The sequence below is a fragment of the Balaenoptera ricei genome, chromosome 12 (assembly GCF_028023285.1).
Source record: "Balaenoptera ricei isolate mBalRic1 chromosome 12, mBalRic1.hap2, whole genome shotgun sequence".
NCBI lineage: Eukaryota > Metazoa > Chordata > Mammalia > Artiodactyla > Balaenopteridae > Balaenoptera > Balaenoptera ricei.
The window spans coordinates 76,240,856-76,264,066 of record NC_082650.1 but is presented as its reverse complement, the minus strand read 5'-3'; the positions used below and the strand labels follow the sequence as shown (position 1 = coordinate 76,264,066).

At 38.4% G+C, this 23,211-nt stretch overlaps 1 protein-coding gene across 1 annotated transcript in view; it reads right to left on the bottom strand.

Moving 5' to 3' along the window:
* SNAP91 (synaptosome associated protein 91) overlaps positions 1-23,211 on the bottom strand; it is a 151,919-nt gene that overhangs the window by 19,975 nt on the left and 108,733 nt on the right. Inside the window, exons 15-24 of the mRNA XM_059942078.1 lie at positions 20,386-20,400; positions 20,070-20,237; positions 13,979-14,086; positions 13,067-13,330; positions 12,750-12,827; positions 12,518-12,589; positions 12,011-12,094; positions 10,637-10,720; positions 2,346-2,480; positions 641-790 (exon numbers count right to left, since the gene is read on the bottom strand). Coding sequence (XP_059798061.1) covers positions 641-790; positions 2,346-2,480; positions 10,637-10,720; positions 12,011-12,094; positions 12,518-12,589; positions 12,750-12,827; positions 13,067-13,330; positions 13,979-14,086; positions 20,070-20,237; positions 20,386-20,400 — 1,158 coding nt within the window. The remainder of the gene's footprint in view (positions 1-640; positions 791-2,345; positions 2,481-10,636; positions 10,721-12,010; positions 12,095-12,517; positions 12,590-12,749; positions 12,828-13,066; positions 13,331-13,978; positions 14,087-20,069; positions 20,238-20,385; positions 20,401-23,211) is intronic.

Sequence of the window (23,211 nt, the reverse complement as noted above, 5' to 3'; positions counted from 1 at the left end):
ATATCCATATGGTTCATTCCTTTACATTCAAATCTTTGCTCAAATTTTACCTTCTCAGTGAGGCCTACTCTAACTCTCACTCTGTAGGACTCACAATCCCTCTTTGCGTGTTCTATTTTTGTCCTCCATGGCACTAGAAAATTTATTTATTTGAAAATATTTAATGTTTGTCTCTGCCCCTCTAAGCACCTTACGAATAGAAATTTATACCTGTTTTGTTCATGATTTATCTCTAGAGCCTGGAAGACCGCCTGGTGCTCAATAAATACTTGTTCAATGAGTAACTGAAACGAACTTGGATACTCAATTGGTAAATACACTGCATTTAAGCTACTCTATGTTATTTCCAAGAGAAATAAAAAATTAAGTACTTCTTAAACATAATACAGTTGGTTTCATACTTGTATATGCTCTCTAATTACACCTTCGGTAACTTAGATTAAAAGTGTCCTGGGTATTGCTTGGGAGACAACGGCATAGTGACTGTGTATCTTCCAAGGAACTGTATTGGGTAAAGCACTAAGAATTTCTGTCCGCTCCTTGACACACTCACCTGTAAGTGAATCCAGAAACAATACATACGAACAGATAGAGAAAAAAATTCACATATGATTCTGTTAAAGAAAACTATATTACTCACTGCCTACTAAGCTGGCAAGAGATGAGTCAAGATCACTCCCAAGAGCTTTGCTTGCTGCCATTGCAGAACTGGGAGGTACCACTGAGATGGGCGCAGGCTGCCCGGCTGGTGCCATGGTTGGCATCAGAAGATCACCTAGACCATCAAACACTGGAAATCAAATAGACCGGGTTCAGAATAACTGCAAAAAAACCCATATGCAAAATTAAAGGGGCACTGCCTTTTGAAAAACTATGGAAACAAGTGAATGTATTTACAATCTTATAAAAGAAGGCACTTCATTCACACTTTTAACGACTATAACACCAAAAAAGAACATCTCTGCATATGTCTACTCATAAAGTATGGAAATACTAATGAATGTGAAGATGGAAAAGAAAATCTGTATAATGTACAGGAAAGAGCATAGACTTTGGAATCAGAATTGGGCTCAAATTCAGCGGCATGCCTCACTAACGTGTGACTCTGAGAAAGTGACTGAGCTTTAGTTTTCTCATTTGAAGTGGGGAGAGTACCACTACTACACGGATTTGTTGTGAAAACTAAAATAGATAATATATGTCACGCCTTTATTATAATGCTTGCTTTATATAGGCGCTCAGTGTGTAGTATTTACAATGCTTACTTTTATAACAATTCTTAAATGAGAAAGGAAGGCCGAATCTCCCAGTTTCTATGAAATCAGTGCTGGAATAAAACCTGATCTAATGGTCGGTACCTAGTAATAAGTATCTGAAAATCAGTTGACCATATTGTAGAAGTAAGAATTTTGATTTTCTTCTCTCATTACAGTATTCACTTTTGGTTCTAACTTTAAGGGCACAGCTACAGTAAACACTATTTTAAACATCAGGAATCATGCCATTATGGATGGTTCCTCATCAGCATATAACAAATGATCACTTGTTTAGTTCCTGGAATACAGAAAGACCGTTCAAAATGCAGGCTCATAGGATGTGCACAAAAGTTATTGCTGATAACCATGTCAAAAATTTTATGGTTGTTAATTTTTTATCAAAAAACTATGCATATTTACCATACACACCACTCTACAATAATTCTAAATTGAAAAAAACGATAGCATTCAACTAGGCACTGGCAAAGGAAGCTACCAAATTGTCAGGCAGGGGATATATTTAGGGTGTTTCTGAAACACATTTGATTGCCAAAAACTCACCAATTGAAAATTTGTAGTAAGGACCCAGCATGGGAAGAGTAGAATGGAAGAGAATACAAACAAAATGACAGCAGGATGAAAGGTTAAAGGCAGGCAAAGAATACTATTTGTGTCAACTTCATAAAACCAAGGGCCAGGCAAGCTTCAGAGGGTGTAAGCAACAGCAGTGGGAGTGTCCACACATTGAGATACCGCACAAAGATTTAGCACAAAGTATTTGTTTTTCCTTAACCTTCTCCAAACCATGTGCATGTAAGCTCATGCAAACAGATGGGTGTGCATGTTAAGTTAGATTTCTTCTAAAAGTTAAAAACAAACACAGAAAGGGATTGCAGGTTATTCTTAAAGCTACCAAAATGTACAGAAAATATTTACTTTAAATTATAGAATGAGAGATTTATTGAACAGTTTTAAAACAAGGTCATCACTCAACATTTGCTTATAGATTTCCTGATATCACGCTAACCTTAGGTGGTGTATTTTATAATCAGAACAAATAAAAAGCATGTTTGAAAATCACTGCCTCACCTGACGGATCAAAGGAGCTGCTGCTAGAAGTTGAAGGCGTGGTTCCAAAAGCTGCTTCAAAATTGGGCTGTAGCAGGTTATTCTGAGCAGGAGTCACTGGTGATGGAGAAGGGGCCATGAAAGAACCCCCAAATCCTGGGAAAAAAATTGTTCCAGAAAAATATAAGCAGAAACAACTAAAGATAAGTAAAGGCCATTACAACAGAGTCAGAAAAAGTCATAGAAGACCAAAAAGGAATTGAATGCATATGGATGAGAAGGCACTGAAACCCAGGAAGTTAGTTTTTAAAAAGTTTTTCAAGTATCTTGAAATCTGTCATGTATTAATGAGAGATTTAATTTAACTGGAAATAAGAGAGCACACAAGACTGTATACCCTAGTTAAAAGAACCTGCAGCAATCTAATCTACTGTTTTAATGGAGTACATAAAGCTAAGAAGGTCTCACTAGGGTTAAACTTCAGATAATTATTTTCATCGTAATTTAAATTTTGTCTCTTCAAATCACAATACCAGGTAGCTAGAAAATGCTTAGTTGTACACACTGGCTCAGTATAATAATAAAAGGCAAATCAGAAAAATATGCATGTACTCTGCCATCAAATCCTCCTTAATATATTTCATGTATGTTCCAGTCCCACGGCTGCTACCGACAAGTTTAGGCTCATGCAACACAACCCGAGGGGGCTTTCTGCTTCTAACCCGTACCTCCTCCAATCTAGCCTCTACAGTGCAGCCAGAGAGATCTTTCTGAGTGGAAAACGCTGACAAAGCTACTTCTCTAAAATCCCTCACTGGCTCCCCTTAACTTTCAGATTCATAAAATGCAGGTTCCTCTGCATGGCAAACAAGCTCATCTGTCTCTGGGCCCTTCCCCATCCCTGCAAACTCAGTTGCAGCCATAATGCACCGTAGTGAGTCAAATGCCAACTCTAGGAGGGCTTCCTTACCTTATCTTGCCTGCTACTGCTACCAGCCACAACGCGCCCTGCCCCTCCCACCGCCGGTACACGTGGGTTATGTGCTCTGCCTCTGTGTCCTCAGCACCTGGTACATCTCTCCACCCCAGCCTAGGAATGGCTTTTTGGTGTCAGGAACTGTTTCCTCTTGTTTTCACCTTTTCCACTAATATTCAACAAAATGCCTAAAACACTGAATTAACACTTATTGAATGAAGGGCAACTTCTGAATTTAAAAGGTGAGGAAAAATCAAAGCCTACTGTAAAGTAACCAAACCTCAAATTAAATATTTCTCTTTTGAAGTCTGGAAGTAAATTACTGCTCTCAATCAACAGACAGAAGCAGAGCTCACTCTGTTTCGCTTCTGTACAAAATTATGCAGCCTGTGAAGAAAGTGATTTCTTAATAAGACATTAGATGATGTTCTATTATCAAAAATGTATTACTACCAGAAGTCTTTTTTACACTCAGTTTGGAGATATATATATACACACACACACACACACACACACACACACACACACACACATATACAAACACACATATAGTATATATGTATATATATACACACATATACATATATATGTGTATATATACACATATATATATTCCTTTCTCTTCTAGCCATATCTTTTCTTCACAAACTGCTTGCCAAAAAACATAAAGAATGCTTACCAAAATCCTTCAGCTTACAATTCGTAATAATCAATTATAATTTTGAAAATGACTTCCATTGACATTCTCCGGTTACTATTTTCTAACCAGAAAGTCATGTTGTCCCTGGCAATTGATAGTGACATGGGTTTAGTCTTTCCATGCCTAAGTTTTTCATATGTTTATGAAAAACTGCAATTTGGAAAACTGTTACCTATTAGAAGTTGGTCCTTTAAAATTCATGGGGACTACTTTAAGTGGTTTTAGCACTGTTTGAGTGACTTAGGGATCATGTAACCTTCCTAAATGAAGATAAGACATTCCCCAGATCTATAAGAACTAATATCGTTATGAAGCGAAGATGGGTTAGATGTAATTATTTTTGAAGATATGACCGTTTCGCTTTTAGGGAAATTGGTGGCTGTATTAATGCTGACTTTCTGGAGACATCCCACACAATTTGGAATATGGCTGCAGGAAATCTAGGCAATTGTTCTAGGGTGTGGTTCTCTCTGTTACAGGTGAACGTGGAAACAACTGTACTTGACTCTCCGTTTCTTAAAACTTGTTCAAGAAGAGACAATTTATTCTAGAATCACAGCACGTTAGTGTTGGAAAGGGCCTTAGGATCATCTGATCCAATCCTATCTTTCCACAGTTAGAAAAGATGCAAAGAGAAGTGAACACACCTACCCACAATTCAGAAATAGAAAAATACGTGCATTTACCCAGGGCTCATCTGCTTAGGGCTGTTCAGTTTCATAAGGTAAGTAGATCATTCCCATAGGTGAATAAATAACACTAATCAATGGAAAAAAATTACTGCTTTCTCTAAGAAAGTGATGGTAAAGCCAAAACTGGCATGAGGCTCACCAAGCGCCAGGCACTGTTCTGAGCATTTTTTTTAGGGTGAACCATCTGAATCACATAAATTGCCAATATTTGACTATTTTGATCCTACGAAACAGCAATTTTATATTGTTCAACCTAAAACATATATTAGCTCATTTAAGCCTCACAACAACCCTAGGAAGTTTCACAGATGAGGAAACTGAGGCCAGAGAGGTTAAATAATTTGCCCAAGGTCACAGGATGGCAAGTGCAGAGCCAGGATTCCACAAAGGAATCTTCCAGAGCCTTGGTTCTTCACCACAATACTACTTGGCGTCTTTCCGACAGCCAGGAGTAACGCCAGAGTTGTCCCCTTCTGACACATTTATAAACTTGACAGAGATCTAGAAAGATGACTTTCCCCCATTATACTCAGTTCTTATGACGCAGGGGCCCTCACAAACCTAGACTAATTAAAAAGCTAAGTGATATAGAATAACCAACTGATTATGTTAATGAAGAAAAATCTGTTGCTATACTCTTTTTTTAAAAAAATTAATTAATTAATTAATTAATTATTTTTGGCTGCGTTGGGTCTTCATTTCTGTTCGAGGGCTTTCTCTAGTTGCGGTGAGCGGGGGCCACTCTTCATCGCGGTGCACGGGCCTCTCACTACCACGGCCTCTCTTGTTGCGGAGCACAGGCTCCAGACGCACAGGCTCAGTAATTGTGGCTCACGGGCCCAGTTGCTCCGTGGCATGTGGGATCTTCCCAGACCAGGGCTCGAACCCGTGTCCCCTGCATTGGCAGGCAGATTCTCAACCACTGCGCCACCAGGAGAGCCCCTGTTGCTATACTCTTAATGAAGAGCTAAGCAGGAAAATTCAGAGCCCTGTAATAGAGGTAAGTAATAAGAGAACCCTAACCACGACTCTTTCTTTCTCTGTGGTTCTGAATTATATTAAGAAAGGTGCTTTGTGGAACTGAAAATAAAGTAATAATCACTAGGCTTCCGGATGCCCTGCAGACATGTTTGAACTGTCCTACAACTGAATCACCAGCTACAGACACACTGCGTTTTATCACAGATGATTAGTCTTATGAATGTATCTTCCCACAGGGGAACGGCCTACACACTTAATGAAGTTCTACTAACGCAGACATATCAAAACTGACAGTCATCGTCTACATATCACTTGGGTTGAAGGAGTTCAATGTTAAAACTATCGGTAGATAAACACACTCCCACACATACTCCCCCACTCTCACACCTGCTCTATTATGTTAAAGACACTGTCATTTCCATTACTCTCAGTGGTAAAGTCAGTTATTAAATTCCATTTACTAAGATCAATCTGAGATAGTCAATATTTCTAGGAATAATACCCTGAGAACCTTTTGTCTGACAATTTTCTGTTTTTGACCCCCAGAGAGGATGAAAGAATTGGTCCTCTATAGACTTTCCCATTTAGTGGAAATGGTTAGTTATTATTTCCACACTGATTATATTTTAAATCAGTTCAAGGACTTCTGTGGCTCTGCTAAAAAAAAAAGCCAGCTGTGTCACGTGGTTAACAGAGAATGCAAAACTATGAAGGACCTCACAGGGCAGGCCCCTATTCTTCCCTACCTTTGGAATTAAAGATAGGAAGAGGCACAGTCCTATGCTAGTACAGATTACGGTACAGTTGCCCCAGAATGGTCTATTATGGAAGAACACGGTTTTCCTGTTTGATGTCAACCTCAGAAGTTAGGCATATCCTTCAACATACCTAACCTCCCTTAATAATTCACTTTTACACTGTCATCCAGGAATCTGTCTCTAGCTTTCAAACATCTGTATTTTCAGCTGGTACATCTTGAGAGGAATTTGACAGCTTTACTCTTCACTGTGTGAAATAATATTTCCTTCTGTTTGTTATAAACTTAACTCTCAAGGGTCCAGCCAGTCTCCGTCTGAGATACGGGTAACACCTGCATCCCACCAGTAACCTCGCTGACTTGGAGAGACTTATTCTGTTAGTCTGTTCTCCTTGGTCACAGCAGTTGCCTTTTCTAGAATTTTCTCTAGTGTCAACACCCTGGGTGCACCAAACAGAACTTGAAATTTTTACTCAAGGAGTAGAAGGTGACTAAGATGATATTTTATCCATAGTTCAATTGTGGAATTGGTATTATTTGACAGTTCTAGAAGTAAATTAAATGAAGAAGAATAACAAGTTTTTCTGGGAGATAAGCCCATTTTTAAGAGATTATCCACTTAGCCTTTATTTTCTAGTTTTAAATTACAAACCAAGTTTTGATAAAGCTTTCTCCCCAATTTTGAGATGATTCTTAATTTTTGGTTTAAAATCTCTAAAAATCATTTAAAAAATTTAGTTACACTACATCTTTATTGCATTTCCCTTGTTACTTACATGCATATTTATTCCCTCAAAAAAATCTAACCTCAGTCAAGCATAAGGTAAGATCTCCTCCCAGTCCAGCAACGGACATTACATTCTGGACAGTCTAAACCTCCCATTACTGTGTCTGTGTATTATTTTTCTTTTTTACTCTTTCACAATCGTCTTATTACTGAAAGCCAATAATACAAGATTCTAGAGACTCACATAATACAACCTTCTCTCTCTCTCTCTTTTTTTTTTAAATTCAAATTCCTACTTTGAACCTGATGGCAGTTGTGGACTTATTTGTTATCCATAATTAGGCTCATTTATCTTTTAAAATAATGTTCCTCTTTATTTCAATAGCCTGTGGACTTAGCTGATCTATCTCCACAGACACACACACAGGTATAACCCAATACCTAAGCTAAGCATTCATTTGCAGTGAATGCTAAGCTTCACTGCAAATTACTGTAACACAGGGCCCCGAATATTTGTCCTATCACTGATATTCATCAAATAAAGATGTCTAGGCAATGTGAAAACTCAAAATAGCCACTGTCAGCTAGATTACCTATATAAATATGACTGTGATTTTATATTGTATATATTTGCAGGGTTTGAGTTTATTCATTTTTTGGCTAGGAAAGTTGCTTCTGGTTCATAAGATAGAATTATATTAATGGTCCATGATATTCTTCACTGAAAACATGGCTTCTTGCTATTTTGTTACTTGAGCAAGCGTGAAAAATGTTTTTCTATAAGCAAAACAGAAGTATGAAAAACCTTCCAAATAATTAAGAACTGGAGAAATTAGAAGTAATTTAAAATTTCCTATATCAGGCTATTAGGTGAAAATTTCTTACATCAGGATATTGGCCCATGCCAAGTAAATCAGACACAGAAATGTACAAACTCAATTTCAAGAAATATTTGGAAAGCAAACTAGACATTAAAACCCATTTATACCTATTTATATTAAAAAGTTACTTTAAATAGGAAAAAAAATAGAGAAAAACATGTATACAAAAATACCTTTCCCATCACTGAAATAATCACAAGAAGATGCGGTGGAAAAGGGGGGAAAGGCACAGTCAACAACATCTATGTAAATGACACTGTCACTTTCAGCACTGATTTCTCCTCTTTTCTACCCCATTTTACTAAGATTTCTGGATGGACAACACAGTTGAGTAATCTAAGCTTACTTCTAGTGAAGGGACCTGACTTGCACTTTCTGTGCACTTCCCCCGTGGGACCCATCCATGTACCAAGCTGAGCAGTGGAGGCTCAGCTACCTGCTCTTAGACTCAGCAGTAGGTGACAGAACCCTTCCTGCTCGTTGCAGGTGTATCTGAGTTCCATCTCATCTCCCAGGATCAAATATCTCAGCTCTGTCACTGACGTCTGACTTGGCACTGGAAGGGAACAGTGGCTTTCCCCACTGGCCTCTCTGCTCCTGTTTCTAGTGTACCTGGCTCATTTGGAAACACAGTATCTCAGGTTCTAGCCCTGGAAGCACAGAGAGCCCAAACAAACTGGGGACACTGGAGAAGACGACATGGCTTTGCAGCGCTGGATGCGGTCAGCGGTGGCTGATCACTCTGCCAGGCTTCTGTCTGGCAGGCTTCAAACCCCTTGCTGGGGTCTGCGGCAGGATGGGGGCTACCCAGAGAGAAAGACAGACTTCGTAGAATTTTGCAAAAAGCTGGAACGTTTGACTTCATGTGCTACCTCAAGCTTAATTATAACTTCAGAGCAAAAGGGTTATAATTAGCAACCTCATGTAAAAATTGACAAGGTCATTTCCCCCAAATATGCTATTTCTGTGGCCCGTTAAAATCCTTTTGCAGAACCTTGAAAACATGGATTAAGTTTACTGGTTTAGTAAGAGCTTCAAAGTTACTGTGACTGATTTGAAGCTGTTATGAAGACTACCTAGGTCAGGAGAAAAGCCAGGCAAGGTAGTATTTTTTTCCCCAAGTAACCAGCTGTGGTCTATGTTAAGTGCACTGCCTCCTACATTTGCAGCTTCCGAAGTCCACAGTGACATCACAGTGGAACCCTGGCTCTTCACCCTTCAGGAAAATATCGGTTGGCAGTTACTGGTTTGAAGTGGATTCAGAAAACAAGAGTGTCATGTTTAACCAGGGTAGTCTGGAGAGAATGGCAAAGATGCAAAAGAAATGCTCTTGCCCCTGGGAAAGGCTGTTAAACAACCTGTCTGAATGACTGATAGAAGGAAAGGGTAACAGCTGGGCTGTGATGGCACCTCCAGACTCTGGACCTTGTGTCAAACTTCCTACAACTTGGAAAGCTGGTGGGGGTCCTTTAACGAGGTCACTAGTCGTCACTAATCCAAGAACGAATGTTCCTTAGTGTGCTGTTCCTGGTGTCAGGATTGTTCATTACACTAAAAAAATGAGAACTAGTCTCTCAGCCTATCAAGGGCTACCTGGGTAGCAGGGAATTGAAGCTGAGAGACTCCAGACATTGGTGACTTCCTTGTGCTGATGTGAGCCACACTCTCATCAGCCCCTTCCCAACCTTGTGACAAAATGCATCCCTTGTGATGACAGGGGAGGGACATCAAAGCTGCAGCTGAGTGTCTGTGGCCTCGGCGATGCCACTGCCGTACCTCCTGTTATGTACCCTTCTAAGTCAAGTCAGAGCAAGGTAAACCAGCAGCGTCTGCTGAGTTTGACTGAGAACTTGAACCTGAAACTTACTACTGTGGTCTGACAGCTGGCAAATGCTTTGCTTGTAACAATAATAATGTCTAGGTCTAGTTATCATTAAGCACACTTTGATTTGGTCCCAAGGAAAACTATTAGTTGGCTTTTACTATCTTTGAGTCGTTGAAATGTTTCCTGTTATTCTATCTATCCCATCCTGGCAATGAGCAATAATCCTAGGCACCTTGTGCCAATCTACTTCACACTATGGCCCTGTTGAACTGGGATCACTCCAGGGGTTTTCAGATAGGAGAATGATCAGTTATTTTACAGTGTCATATAGGTAGCAGTGGCTTCAATCCAATGGTGGAACTCTGTAACAGTTTCTCATATTACAGAACCAACTGTCAAATATCACGGTACTTTTCCCCACGAATTCCTTAAAAAAAAAAGGTGGGCACGGGCAATACAAGATAAAAATTGCTACATAAGCACATTACCTCCTTAATAAACAAAAAAGGATGTGCTAACTGAAAGTAACGCATATTAAGAGCATCCAAGGAGCCACAGGGGTGGCTTGTGTACAACTGTGATTTTAAAACCAATTTCATCAAATCCTGGGAAATAATCAACCTTCTATTACACAATGTCTTGCTTTTCAATGTCATGTCTCAAAAGGGAAAGAAAACATGCACCTTGAAATTTATATAATATCTGTTACTTATAAAAATATATCCAAACTTAACTTTAACAGAACACCGTTTTATGTTAATGTAATTAATTACCAGCTAGTAGGTCTGCAGATGCTGACGAGCTAGAAGCAGCCTGAGGTGCAGGTTGAGGTTCAGAAGCACTACTTCCAAATGCATCTACCCATTATCCATTATGCAGCAAAAAAGTAAAAGAGTGTAAACAGTAAGTACAATAAGTAAGGGAAGTGATTTCCCGAGAAATGCACAGACATGACACTCTGTGAGGTAAGCCTGTCTCCTGCGGATGTGTTAAATGACTTAGTGGACTGAATTACGCTCTGACCAGTTTATTCTCTCAAAAGATGAGTTCTAAGCTATTTAAGAATTAACATCTCTTCGTAAGAGTAGGAGAATTCTTTTTCTTTTTTTTTTTTTTTTTAAGAATAAAACTTTGAGACTAAATTCTGTAAATTCTAATTCCTATCCAAAGAGCATCACAGTTTTAAAAATTTTTGCCCAAAGGCAAAACGAAAGAATCTTCCCACTTAGAACTCTATTAAATAAAATTTAACAAACTCAATTCAAACAGCAGCAGCCCTACTTGTACCTATATATTAAATTTCAGTGTTTATTTGTACAAGTTTTGAGCCCCTGAATGTCACAGACTGTGACATCTTTGTACCCCATGTACCCATCGTGGCACATGCCATGATGTGTCAATGTACTATAGGTACTCAGTGTGGGTTTAATTTGCTAAGGATGGTATTTTATCCCATAGCATACACATTTATAGACATTCATGAAGAAATCACTTCAAACCTGGACTTTTCCCTATAAATTTACTGCTAATAGAAGACTTCGAATGTATCATCCAAATGAGTAGTTCAAGAGTTAATTCAGTACATCTGCCTATCTTCTGATAACACACAGGAAAAGGAAAATGCATTTAAATCAGTGAAACATCTTCCAGTTCTCTGGGAGGATTTAGAAACATTAAACGCAACATAAATAAACCCTATAGAATAATGTATGACATCTAGACCTAATGCTTTCAGTTCTGACTGACTCATGTCTTTTCAATTCTGAATTATCTATGTTTATATTGCTTTTAAGAGCTTAGAAATGTTGATTTAGCCAACAGATCAGGATCACTAAGGAAGAGCAGTAGAAGGAAATTCCAATCAGCTGATTCTACATTAGGACGAACAAAAAGTTAAAAACACAAAGACTTCAAATGAAAAATGATCTGGTTTTGTTAGGACATGCACTAAAAAATATGATGAACTGACGAGCATGTAGATGATGATGACAAATGGAAAAGATCTTAACGTAAGTTTACATTTAAAAGATGGAAATAACTTCACATAGTCGAAAGAAAAAAGACGAAGTATCATGAAATAGAAGATCTAAAAACTATTCTGAGGGAAAAAAAGATTCTGTGAGTGTTGAAGGAGGAGAGATACGCACCCCCAAAAAGGTCTATCACACCTGAAGAATCCACCTTTGCTGGCGAGGCAGTGGTTGCAGGAGATGGTGCTACAAATGTATCCACTGTAGCAAAGCACAGAACAGGACAAAGTGCATGGTCACCCAAAGGAAAATGAGACCATAAGCCTCGACAAATGGCTTCTTGAGATTTCATGTTGAATAGCCCGAAGACTGTAGACAATCTTAACAGTTAAGGAAAAGCCAACAGATTTAAAAATACATACTTTCCAGAAGAAAATAAAACTTTTGACCCCTGAGGTCAGAGGCTTTAGTGTGAAAAAGAGGTTTTCTCTTTTCAATCGGCAGTAGATTTGAAATATTTACCCTCATTAGTTGGGGATGGACACAAAATGAGACTTTTTTATTGTAAAGTGAGTTTTCAGTGTAAAAGAACTCAAGACGAACCCGCGGGTTTTTGCATCCGCCTCTCCACATATGACGCCCACAAGACATCTCGGAAGGCTTCACCTTGGCAAAAGCACTCACCGGATAGGAGGTCAGCAGTGAGAGAACTCTCAGGCACGGGAGAGGCCCCTTGTGGTGGAGAGGAGAAAGCATCTTCCAAAAGTGAAACAAACCAAAACCAAGCAGAGGTAAGTAGAGAGCTGAAATCAAAGTCACAAGTCTAACAAGTGCATTATCACAGGTGAGGACAAAGGGCTTAGTCATGAAAACATCTAGGCAAATTAGTGTAAAGAAAGGGGGGAGTTGGCTTTACCTGTCCCAAACAGGTCTATGCTAGGAGCAGCATCTGGCTTAGGCGCGGGGGCGACTTCGGGAGCAGACTCAAATAAATCTAAGACCAAGAACACACATGCCTTTACTCAACTGGACAAACCCGCCTGAAACAGCATCACTCTCCAGTTGTGCGTGAGCACTCTGGAGGGTTCTGAAACGAGCTGCAAATGGTTGCTGGAGAACCATTTAACGACACAATCACCATGCAGACAGAGGGGTGGATGCAGTACATCACAAGGACCAGAATTCAATCCACCAGGTAGAAAGAGTTCAACGACAATGACAAAAAAAAATTACCACCAAAGATATCTAGAGCAGGAGGAGCGGTGGTGGTGGCGGCGGAGGTGGTGGCAGTGGTGGCAGCAGCAGCTGTGGTGGCAGCGGTAGTGGCAGCGGTGGCAGCTGCGACGGCGGGAGCAGGAGAAGGAGCGGTGGCGGGAACCGGAGGGGCTGTGCTAGCTGTAGGGGTAACTACAGGAACACTGGTCTCAGGTGGCTTCATTGCAAAGAGGTCCAGCTCGGGTGCAGCCTCTGCACTACCTTCAGACGGGGCAAAGGGGTCTTGGGGAAAGGAAAGCGGAGACACATACAGCATCAGTAAGGAAAGAGACAACAGAGAGGCGTCAAAACTATACGTACGAGACACCCGGCACAGATATTCACATGTGAGAGCTAGGCATTAGGTGGCCTGCTTTGAGCTACTACCCTATTAGCAGGGGTCAGTCATTAGGATGTTTTTCTAAAGAGAAAAGAAAATGTAGTAGGCACCACGAAGTTCAGAAATGGAAACACTTCAGAGTATTGTCAGATTAGCCTACAGTCTAGGATCAGAGATGGTTATTCAAATCCTTACTTTAATCTGGTCAATTTGGTAGCTTGGAAAATTCATGAAAACATGCCTACATATTGGAACTCAGTGTTACAAAAGAGTACAATACAGCATTAGAGGGAAACAAACAAACAAAAAAACATTAAGAGAGCATACTTGCAATGACAAAAATTGTCAATCTTGAGAAATTGTCAATTTTGATAAGGATGCCCTTCGTTTTCTTAATGTTTTTAAGTGCCCGCATTCTTTATTCCGTTACGATGAGTGATACTTTATACTCAGAAGAAAGCAAAATTAGAAACACATAGGGCCAAGTCTAGCTACGGGAGTTTCACATCAGGACAGAACGACAACAGATGGGCTCAGGACTGGAAACCCACCGTTTCCTGAACACGCATCAAGCGCCGCGGCTACAGGGGTCGGGGGTGCTGGCGCAGTGGCCCCTTCGGATGCTGCAGGGGCCTCCCCGGGAGAAGCTGCAAAGGCATCTTGGGTGCAGGTTTTAAAACAACAGAAATGAAAGGGACAAAAAGAGAAGAAAAATATAGTAAAAGAACCAAGTTAAATTGCAAAGAAGGCTCCCTTATACAACATGAATTGCTTCAAACGCATTTTTATGGCCCATGCACTGTTGGCGGTCACAAGACAATGACTCTTGGCGCCCCTTCATGTTGGTCGCATGCAAGTGGTACAGTGTGGATCCTGCTGAGGCCTGCGAGATCCAAAAGGTGACAAGATTCTCACTGTATAAGGGCTCTGAGAAGCATGTTTTATGTATCATTACAAAGCAATGGATGTGAAAAATAAAACACAAAAATAACTTCATTATGCAATTTAAGACATTGATCTTTCATGTCCAGGTAATATTTATATACTATGTTACTATGATGTCTCTGACTAGTGGTTTCCAGCAAACACGGATATCTTCTTTAAGCCCAATAAAATTAAATACATGATGATGATGTAAACAATTTTAGTTTACATGTCCTTTTATAGTCTACTACAGACGAAATTACACTGTTAACATGAAAGGTATACTAAATGTTCATAAAAGTTAAATCTTCACTATCCCTGAAAGACATTTTCAGACACAACCAAGGATTTGTTTTAAAGAACTAAAGAAAAAAAATGAGGAGATGACACCATAATGCCTTTATTTTGACTTAAATTTATAGCTGTTTTCAAATACTGCATTGCTCCAGTTATGTGGACAATGATCCGTTTTCAACAGATTAAAAATGTAGCTTCATATTTTAAGACTACAAGTGTATAACTATCTATAGTAGATTATAATAATATACAGTGGATCCATTAACATGCAGGCGGCCTCCATTTATAAATGTCCAATTTATCAATGGCTGATGTGACAAATGATTCCCAATGTGTTTCTGTCAACACACCATGTTAATTATGGTAAAAAAAAAAATCCTGGAGCTTTCAAAGAAACCCTTTGGTTCCAAAGTACAGAAGGAATGAAGCCATCATAAATATGCCTTGCCTAGAAGAAATTTCTGGAAGGTAGGGACCAACAAGAACCTGCCACTGACATGCTAGATTTCCCATCCTAAAATACCGCCTTCTGCAATATCTACCAGTGTTCCCTAGAACACTTCCTCTAGCCATTAAAAAGAATTCGTCAAACATGCTTGGGAAATGCTACACAGTATACCCACTTTCTCAGAGATTTATGTGGTATATTGGGCTGTAGGAAGTCCTGCAGTCGAGACACTTGTTTCTCAGGTCCACCCAGCGTGTTCCAAACTGATCTGAGTATGAGACACATTATGGTAACGTCCTGAAGCCCGGCCTTAACAAACATTAAACATTAGAGACTCGCTTGAGTTAAAAGGTCCTTTACAAAAACACAAATATCCCTAGAAGGGACAATGGGACAATCATATGTTACAGCTTGATTTGATTGCTTCCCACAGCTACACTGAGGGAATACATATATGTTCTGAGTAGAGGTCAGTCAGGGGAGAGGCTGAATAATAATAATGGAGTAGGAAAAACACACCAGGGGATAGGACAGACATAACTCCTCAGATGCCATGTTAAGGATACTATCACAGAGGACTTAGAGCAACTTGAAAGCACTAACAGCTGGGGCAGAAGACCACAAGAAAAGTCTAAGAGGAGGTTGGGAGGGCTGAAAATATTTTGCCACAGGTCAGGTCTGTTTTCTTTCTTTTCATTCTTAGAAAATTTGGAACTGAGGGTAATGCCATTGGAAGTAATAGAAACAGTAATAGCAGTCACTATTGATGTGCCAGTCGCTGTGTAAATATTTTATTTGCGTTATTAAATTTAATTCCTACAACTTTCTTGTGATATAGGTTTTATCATCTCCACTTTGTAGATAAGAGAACAGAAACCTGTAAAGTCTGAGGATGTGACCAAGGTCCGGCAAGTGGCGGAGTCAGGATTTGGCTGTAAGTTGTCTGACGGAGGTTTGGGTGTTTGACCACTCTACTGTTATGAACTGTGCCACATTCTACTATATTGTTCCCTCCTTGTAGGATGGAATAAGTACCAGTTATATCAGTGCTAGAGTTCAAACAAATATTCACAGGCTGGCCTCCTTAATTTCTGTGTACGTAGGTGAAACCCATATTTGTAGCTATATCTTTAGGAGAGGTGGTGTCCCTCCATCCCCGGTCAGCAAGATGTCTCCTTTTAATGCTTCTCTGAAACTAAACATTGTAAACTTAACTCATCAACTGTCAACACTTCTCTTAAACAAAGGAGCCCCAGCCGCTCCAGCCCCCAGCTGCTAAGTCTTCCCAGGCCATTTGATGGAGATGTGAACAAGTGAGACTGGATGATCCCAGCCCCACAGCCACTGTCTGACTGTAGCCACGAAAGGGACCCTGAGAGACAACCGTCCAGTTGAGCCCACTAGAACCCCCGGGACTGTCAGAGATAATAATATAATTTTGATTTTGTTTAAAAAAACAGCAAAACTTCTTAGCTACTCAGCTTTCTTTCATCATCAATGGTAGCATTATCCTTCCAGCACTGAAAGCTAAAGTCATCTCCAATCTAGTTCTCTTTCCCTTGTTACCCATTTGCAGTTCAGGTCTACATTCTGCCAATTACCAACCAGTGCTACTTCCAGGAAATGCATGTTCCTGCTTTTCTACTGTTGTGGACTCAGTCCAGCCTTACCCAGCAAACCAGTCTCTGACACTGCTGCAGACTAGCCTTCTCTTCCTTCTGGAAATCTAGGAAGAATTTTTTCCCTCACTTTTTATCATGTGACTGACTACCTTTGTAAAAATTTCTTACTGCTATTGTCTTCTCCAGCCTGAACTCCTCTCTCCCTGTCTTCTCCGGGCACACACACCATCTTTAAATCACGTACTCGGCACAGAAGTTTCAATCATTCTCAGCGCCTTGAGCCCAAGGTTCACCATTCCAGTCCATTTTCTTCCCCAAAGGTCCCAGATTGTAAGACTCTTACATGAAATCTAGTTGTAGGTGCTTATATTTAAGTATTGGTTTTAAGGAAGATTGATTAACTTGGTTTGTTAACCAATTTGTTCAAATGAAGTCAGGTTTGGGAGGCAAGTTCTTTGGTTTTCCAGCCACTTGGTTCTGTGCTCACAGCCTACCATCATGGAGGCTTGCTCACAAATTAACACAGTTGACTGAAAGGGTACCCTGGTGAACATGCAGAGGAATTAGCATCAATTTAGCATTGCACTGCTTAGAAAAAAACTGTATTGTTACAAACTAACGTGCTGTTGTTAGTAGAGTTTACATCAGTGAAAAACAGAATGCTTTTAAGGATTTTGTGTTTTATCTTTATCAGTATCTAAGTTTTACTAAATTTTTAAAGCATAACACTGCCTTGCAGTCCTGTTCTGCCTGACCACAGAAGGCAGAAGGCAGATTTCATTTCTTAAAAGTTCCCTTTAAAAAAATAAGCATTTAGTAAATATAATGTTTCTAAAAAATTTTTTTTAATGACTTACATTGAAACGACTAAAACATTATGTGGGTATCAATCTGAGTATTTAAAAATAACAGACACTCCATATTTTTCAAATTTGTAATGAAAATACAAGACTAAAATACATAGAAAAATTTAACATTTCAGTATTTCATATTCCTGAAATTAAACAATTAGCCATTATTCAGAAATTAAAATTCATTAAGCTTATTTCTAAAGAAATCTACTTAATACTGCTATATATGCTACATAAAACCTCAAAGCGGCTATTTTAAAGTCATATAGATGAAAGAACTGGTGCTCTTATTATTCAAAAATTCTACCACTTGCCCATTTTAGAGATACAAAAGTTTTAAAAAATGGCCACACAACACGACCAAAGAGATTTTAGTTGAGGTTTTAATTTAAAATCTTGCCTCTAAATGATTCCTTATAAATCCATAAAGAACACAAAAGAAATCAGGGAGTATCACTGAAAACTACAAGACAGACAGTGACACATATAGATTTCTGAACATAAAGGATAGAGATTTCACAGCTATCAGAGGCCAGGAGACAGTTTACAGAACTATAAAGATTAGTAAAAATAATTGTGATGAGATTTGCAGATGTCCTCATCTTTACTTATCCTCCAGCCAGATGACTAGAAAGGATATTGGTGAAATTAAAGGAGAGCCTCCATTCTTTGGCATTAAATTATATGATTTTCTACAGTACTGACCTTTTAAATTTGTATTTCGGGGTAGAAAGACTGACATCACGAAAATATTTTCAAACATACAGGTTCTTCTGCTTGATGACTGTCGTCAAAGCAGTAATAAATGATTAACACAAACAGCATAACGGCACAAAGAATATTTCCAAGAAATATCTTAGGCAGGACCATGAGAGAAGCAAGATGGAGTTGACTGATTTCTTATAGGCAATTAAGCTCCTTAAAATGGACTGAAAAACAAAAATCTAAATAGCTAAAGGAATAGAAATGCTTACGTACAAAATTGTTATCCAAGCTGTTCATATTTTCCTTGAATTTTTCTCTTAACATAAGCCTATGAGAAACCATCCATACTCAAGACCAATAATGGAGGTAGGAAGGATGGGGTGAAGAAGTTGGTTTTATAAATTTAAGCTAATACTTTAATTTCTGGTCTCAAAAGTTACAGAGGCATAACTGAAAAACTAACTTTCTCTAGTGGATGACTCCTCATAATAAATTATTCAAGAGTATGCAAATCCCTTCTCCTACTTTAAAAAACAAACAAAAAAACTGGATTTCTCCTACAATAGATTTGGAAGAGCAACAGAATGGCAGTGCAGCAAGGCAGGGGCAAATTCCTCGCATGAAACAGAGGCAATGATGCTGTGTCCCGTTGAGTATTCCTTGTCTTAGACAATGTTGGCAAGCCTCAGAGACTGGGGCACGGCATGTAGCACAGTGGTATGTGACAGTTTATAAGTGTATGTTCCCAGGGGAATACGTTAACTCCAACTGAGCCTGCCAAATCTTTCCTGCCCCCACCCCTTATCATTTGCTTTCTCCAATTTCTTTACCATATTCTCAAAATGCCCTGGGAAAGATGTTATACTGTAACGAAGAAACACAAAACTATGATGACTATAACACTGTTCAATGTACACATGTGAAATGAGCACTTCTCCAGGTTTGGACATTAGCACCACTCAAAATGGGAAGATGTAAATAAACTGGTTTCAGATGGTTCGTCAGGTCTAGGCATATTATATTGACAGAGCGTACGATATTTGACTCAAGCTTACAGCTGTAAATCAACTCTGTGTCAGAATTTACATTTGCATGGAAAAAATATTTTCAGACAATCATTTCAAAGTCTGATATAAACTGTTTTCAATCAGCGTTGCAAGTGTCGACTCCAACGGTCTCTCAAAGTTCTGAAGCCAAAGATGATCCAAGTTTTTGCTTGGACAGAACAAGCTTAAAAAGTTGCAAAAATGGACATATCCCTAAACTCTCTTCAGAGACCTCTAGATCTGAACTCCACTTAGGTGATTTTTTTTTTGTCCTAAATCTTAAAAAATAACTTAGGCCAGGATTTCTCCGCCCATTTTCCCCAAACGTTTTTTTCTCTCAGCTAGTTCAAATCTAAAAAAATTCCAAAAAGCCAATTCTAAATATGATAGAAAGATCTGGTACCACTCTTACAGATACTGCAGGGCTGAAGCATATACGGGACGAGAGTTCTAATAGCAACTTAAATCCTAACTTCGCAAAAAGTAGAAAATTGAATAGGTCCAAAGCATTTGCAACCTTTGCTCTATAATCACTAAAATTAAATGAATATGAAGTTGACAAATTGAGCAAAGATAAATATATATGAATAAATGTTTTAAAAGTACTTAAACACTCTGCCATGCATGTTCTATAATGTTCTATCTATCTGCCATGTTCTATCATGTAAAAGATTTTAAATGCTTTAACACTGCGGTAATTTTAGCAATCCTGGAAGGAAAATGAAAGAAAAGTGATGTGACTGACTAACCTCCAAAGAGATCCACTTCAGCAGTGACAGCAGTGACAGTTGTAGTAGTTGAGGCAGAGGCTGAAGTAGTTGCAATTTCAGCAGTTGTAGCAGGAGGAGTAGGTTCTGGTGCGAACGGATCTGAAATCTGTGCTTCGGAGGGAACAGAGGAAAGTGCAGCCAGAGAATCTATGTCGCACCAGAGACAGAGAACAAATGGAAGAGAAGAAAAGGAAAGGACAAAAGATATACCAGGCTCCAAATGATCAAAGTGAGGACAGTTATTAAGATACGGAAGTCTCTCGAAACAGAGGTTTACAAATAAAGTTTTACTCACCCTCTCCCAAGAGGTCTATCGATGTCCATGGGTCAGCATATGAAGAAATAAGAGATAAAGCTGAAACTTTCAACCACACCAATGTCCAAGCAGGGTGAGGCACTAACTGAAGAAATTTTAGCTTTATGTAACTTTCTGGACATTTGAAATTTAAAAAATAAATGTATTACCTATTATTATCATGGAACTTTTGAGCCAGAATGGACCTTAGAGATCCTCTAGATCAACTTTCCAACTTCATAGATGGGAAAACTGAGAGCAAGGGAGGTCAAGAGACTTACCTTAAGTTAGGCCTAAACAACTTTGACAAACTCAATTGATTTCTTATTGGATTTACCATTTCATCTGCTTTGGTTGATTTCATTATACTGTAATTGTCAATTCTGAAGAAACCATAGTTAATTGAATTTTATTGATCTTCTTTATTTGATGTGTCATACCAGAACATGAATAGAGGCTTTATAATGGCTATAGTTTGACTGTGGAACATACTAAGTTGAATGCAAGTTTAGGGGTTAGAAAAAAGAAACTCTAACCTAAACTATTTTCTTCTTCGTAAGTTTCACATTACCAGGTGTTTTTCAGTTCAATATATAATCTCTATAAACATTATGTGACAACATATGAAAATTATTTTTAAGAAGAATGTGAGAGATTATACAGCATCAAAACTTTTCAGCCCTTCTGAGGTCAGCATTCCATTGGGAGGTTCAGACTTAGTGACCAACAGTGGGATTACAGTTGGCATTCTAAATAAAAAGCCTAGGAGGGATTACTTTTAACTGTACTATGACTTTAGGTTAAACATTTATAGAGTGTCCAATGGCATTCTTCTACTCTCAGTCATGTGATACATCTCAGGGATCACATTCAAATTCATGAATGTTACTGCAAATTTATTTTAATCATGAAGAAACTTTATCAAAACTCATTAGGGAGCTATTTTTTTCAGAGCCTTAAAAGTCATATGGGAACTCAGTAAACCAAAAGTTCTAGAAGACATTTAAAAGATTGAGAAACATAAATTTGACATTAAAAATAATTACTTTAGATACAAAGACACACAGACTGAAAGTGAGGGGATGGAAAAAGGTATTCTATGTAAATGGAAATGAAAAGTCAGGGTAGCAATACTTAAGCGAGACAAAATAGGCTTTAAAATAAAGACTGTTAAAAGAGACAAAGAAAGACATTACACAATGATAAAGGAATCAATTAATGAAGAAGATATAACAACTGTAAATATATATGCACCCAACATAGGATCACCTAAATACATAAAGCAAATATTAACAGACATAAAGGGAGAAACTGACAGTAACACAGTAAGAGTAGGAGACTTTAACACCCCACTTACATCAATGGACAGATCCACACAGAAAATCAATAAGGAGACACTGGCCTTAAACTACATATTAGATTAGATGGATATATATATATATATATATTTTTTTTAAATATATAAATTTATGTATATAAACATTCCATCCAAAAGCAGAAGAATACACATTCTTTTCAAGAGCACATGGAACAATCTCTAGGATAGATCATATGCTGGGCAACAAAAGAAGTCTCAGTAAACGTAAGAAGACTGAAATCATATCAGGCATCTTTCCCAACCAAAATGCCTTGACTAGAAATCAACTACAAGAAAAATCTTCAAAAAACACAAACCCATGGAGGCTAAACAATACGTTACTAAACAAATGGATCACTGAAGAAATCAAAGAGGAAATAAAAAAATACCTGGAGACAAATGAAAATGAAAATACAGTGATCCAAAATCCATGGGAAGTAGCAAAAACAAGGCTAAGAGGGAAGTTTACAGCAATACAAGCCTATCTCAGGAAACTAGAAAAATCTCAAATACAACCTAACCTTACACATAAAAGAACTATAAAAAGAAGAACAAACAAACAAGAAAGTTAGAAGAAGGAAAGAAATCACAAAGATCAGAGCAGAAATAAATGAAATAGAGACTAAAAAAAGCAATAGAAAAGATCAATGAAACTGAGAGCTGGTTCTCTGAAAAAATAAACAAAATTGATAAACCTTTAGCCAGACTCATCAAGGAAAAAAAGAGAGAGGATCCAAATCAATAAAATCAGAAATGAAAAAGGAGAACTTACAACCAACACCACAAAATACAAAGGATCATAAGAGAGCCCTACAAGCCATTATATGCCAAAAAAATGGACAACCTAGAAGAAATGGACAATCTCCCAATACTGAATCAGGAAGAAATAGAAAATACAAACACTTCAGTAATGAAATTGAATCAGTAATAAGAAAAACTCCCAACAAACAAAAGTACAGGACCAGATGGCTTCACAGGTGAATTCTACCAAATATTTATTGAAGAGTTAACACCTATCTTTCTGAAACTACTCCAAAAAACTGCAGAGGAAGGAACACTTCCAAACTCATTCCACAAGGCCAGCATCATCCTGATCCAAAACCAGACAAAGATATCACAAAATAAGAAAATTGCAGGCCAATATCACTGATGAACATAGATGCAAGAATCCTCAACAAACTATTAGCAAACCAAATCCAACAATACAGTAAAAGAAGCATACATCATGATCAAGTGGGATTTATCCCAGGGATGCAAGGATGGTTCAATACCTACAAATCAATGTGATACAACAAACTGAAGAATAAAACTCATATGATCATCTCAATAGATGTGGAAAAAACTTCTTACAAAATTCAACATCCATTTATGATAAAGACTCTCAACAAAGGGGTATAGAGGGAACATACTTCAACATAATAAAGGCCACATGTGACAAACCCACAGCTAACATCATACTCAACAATGAA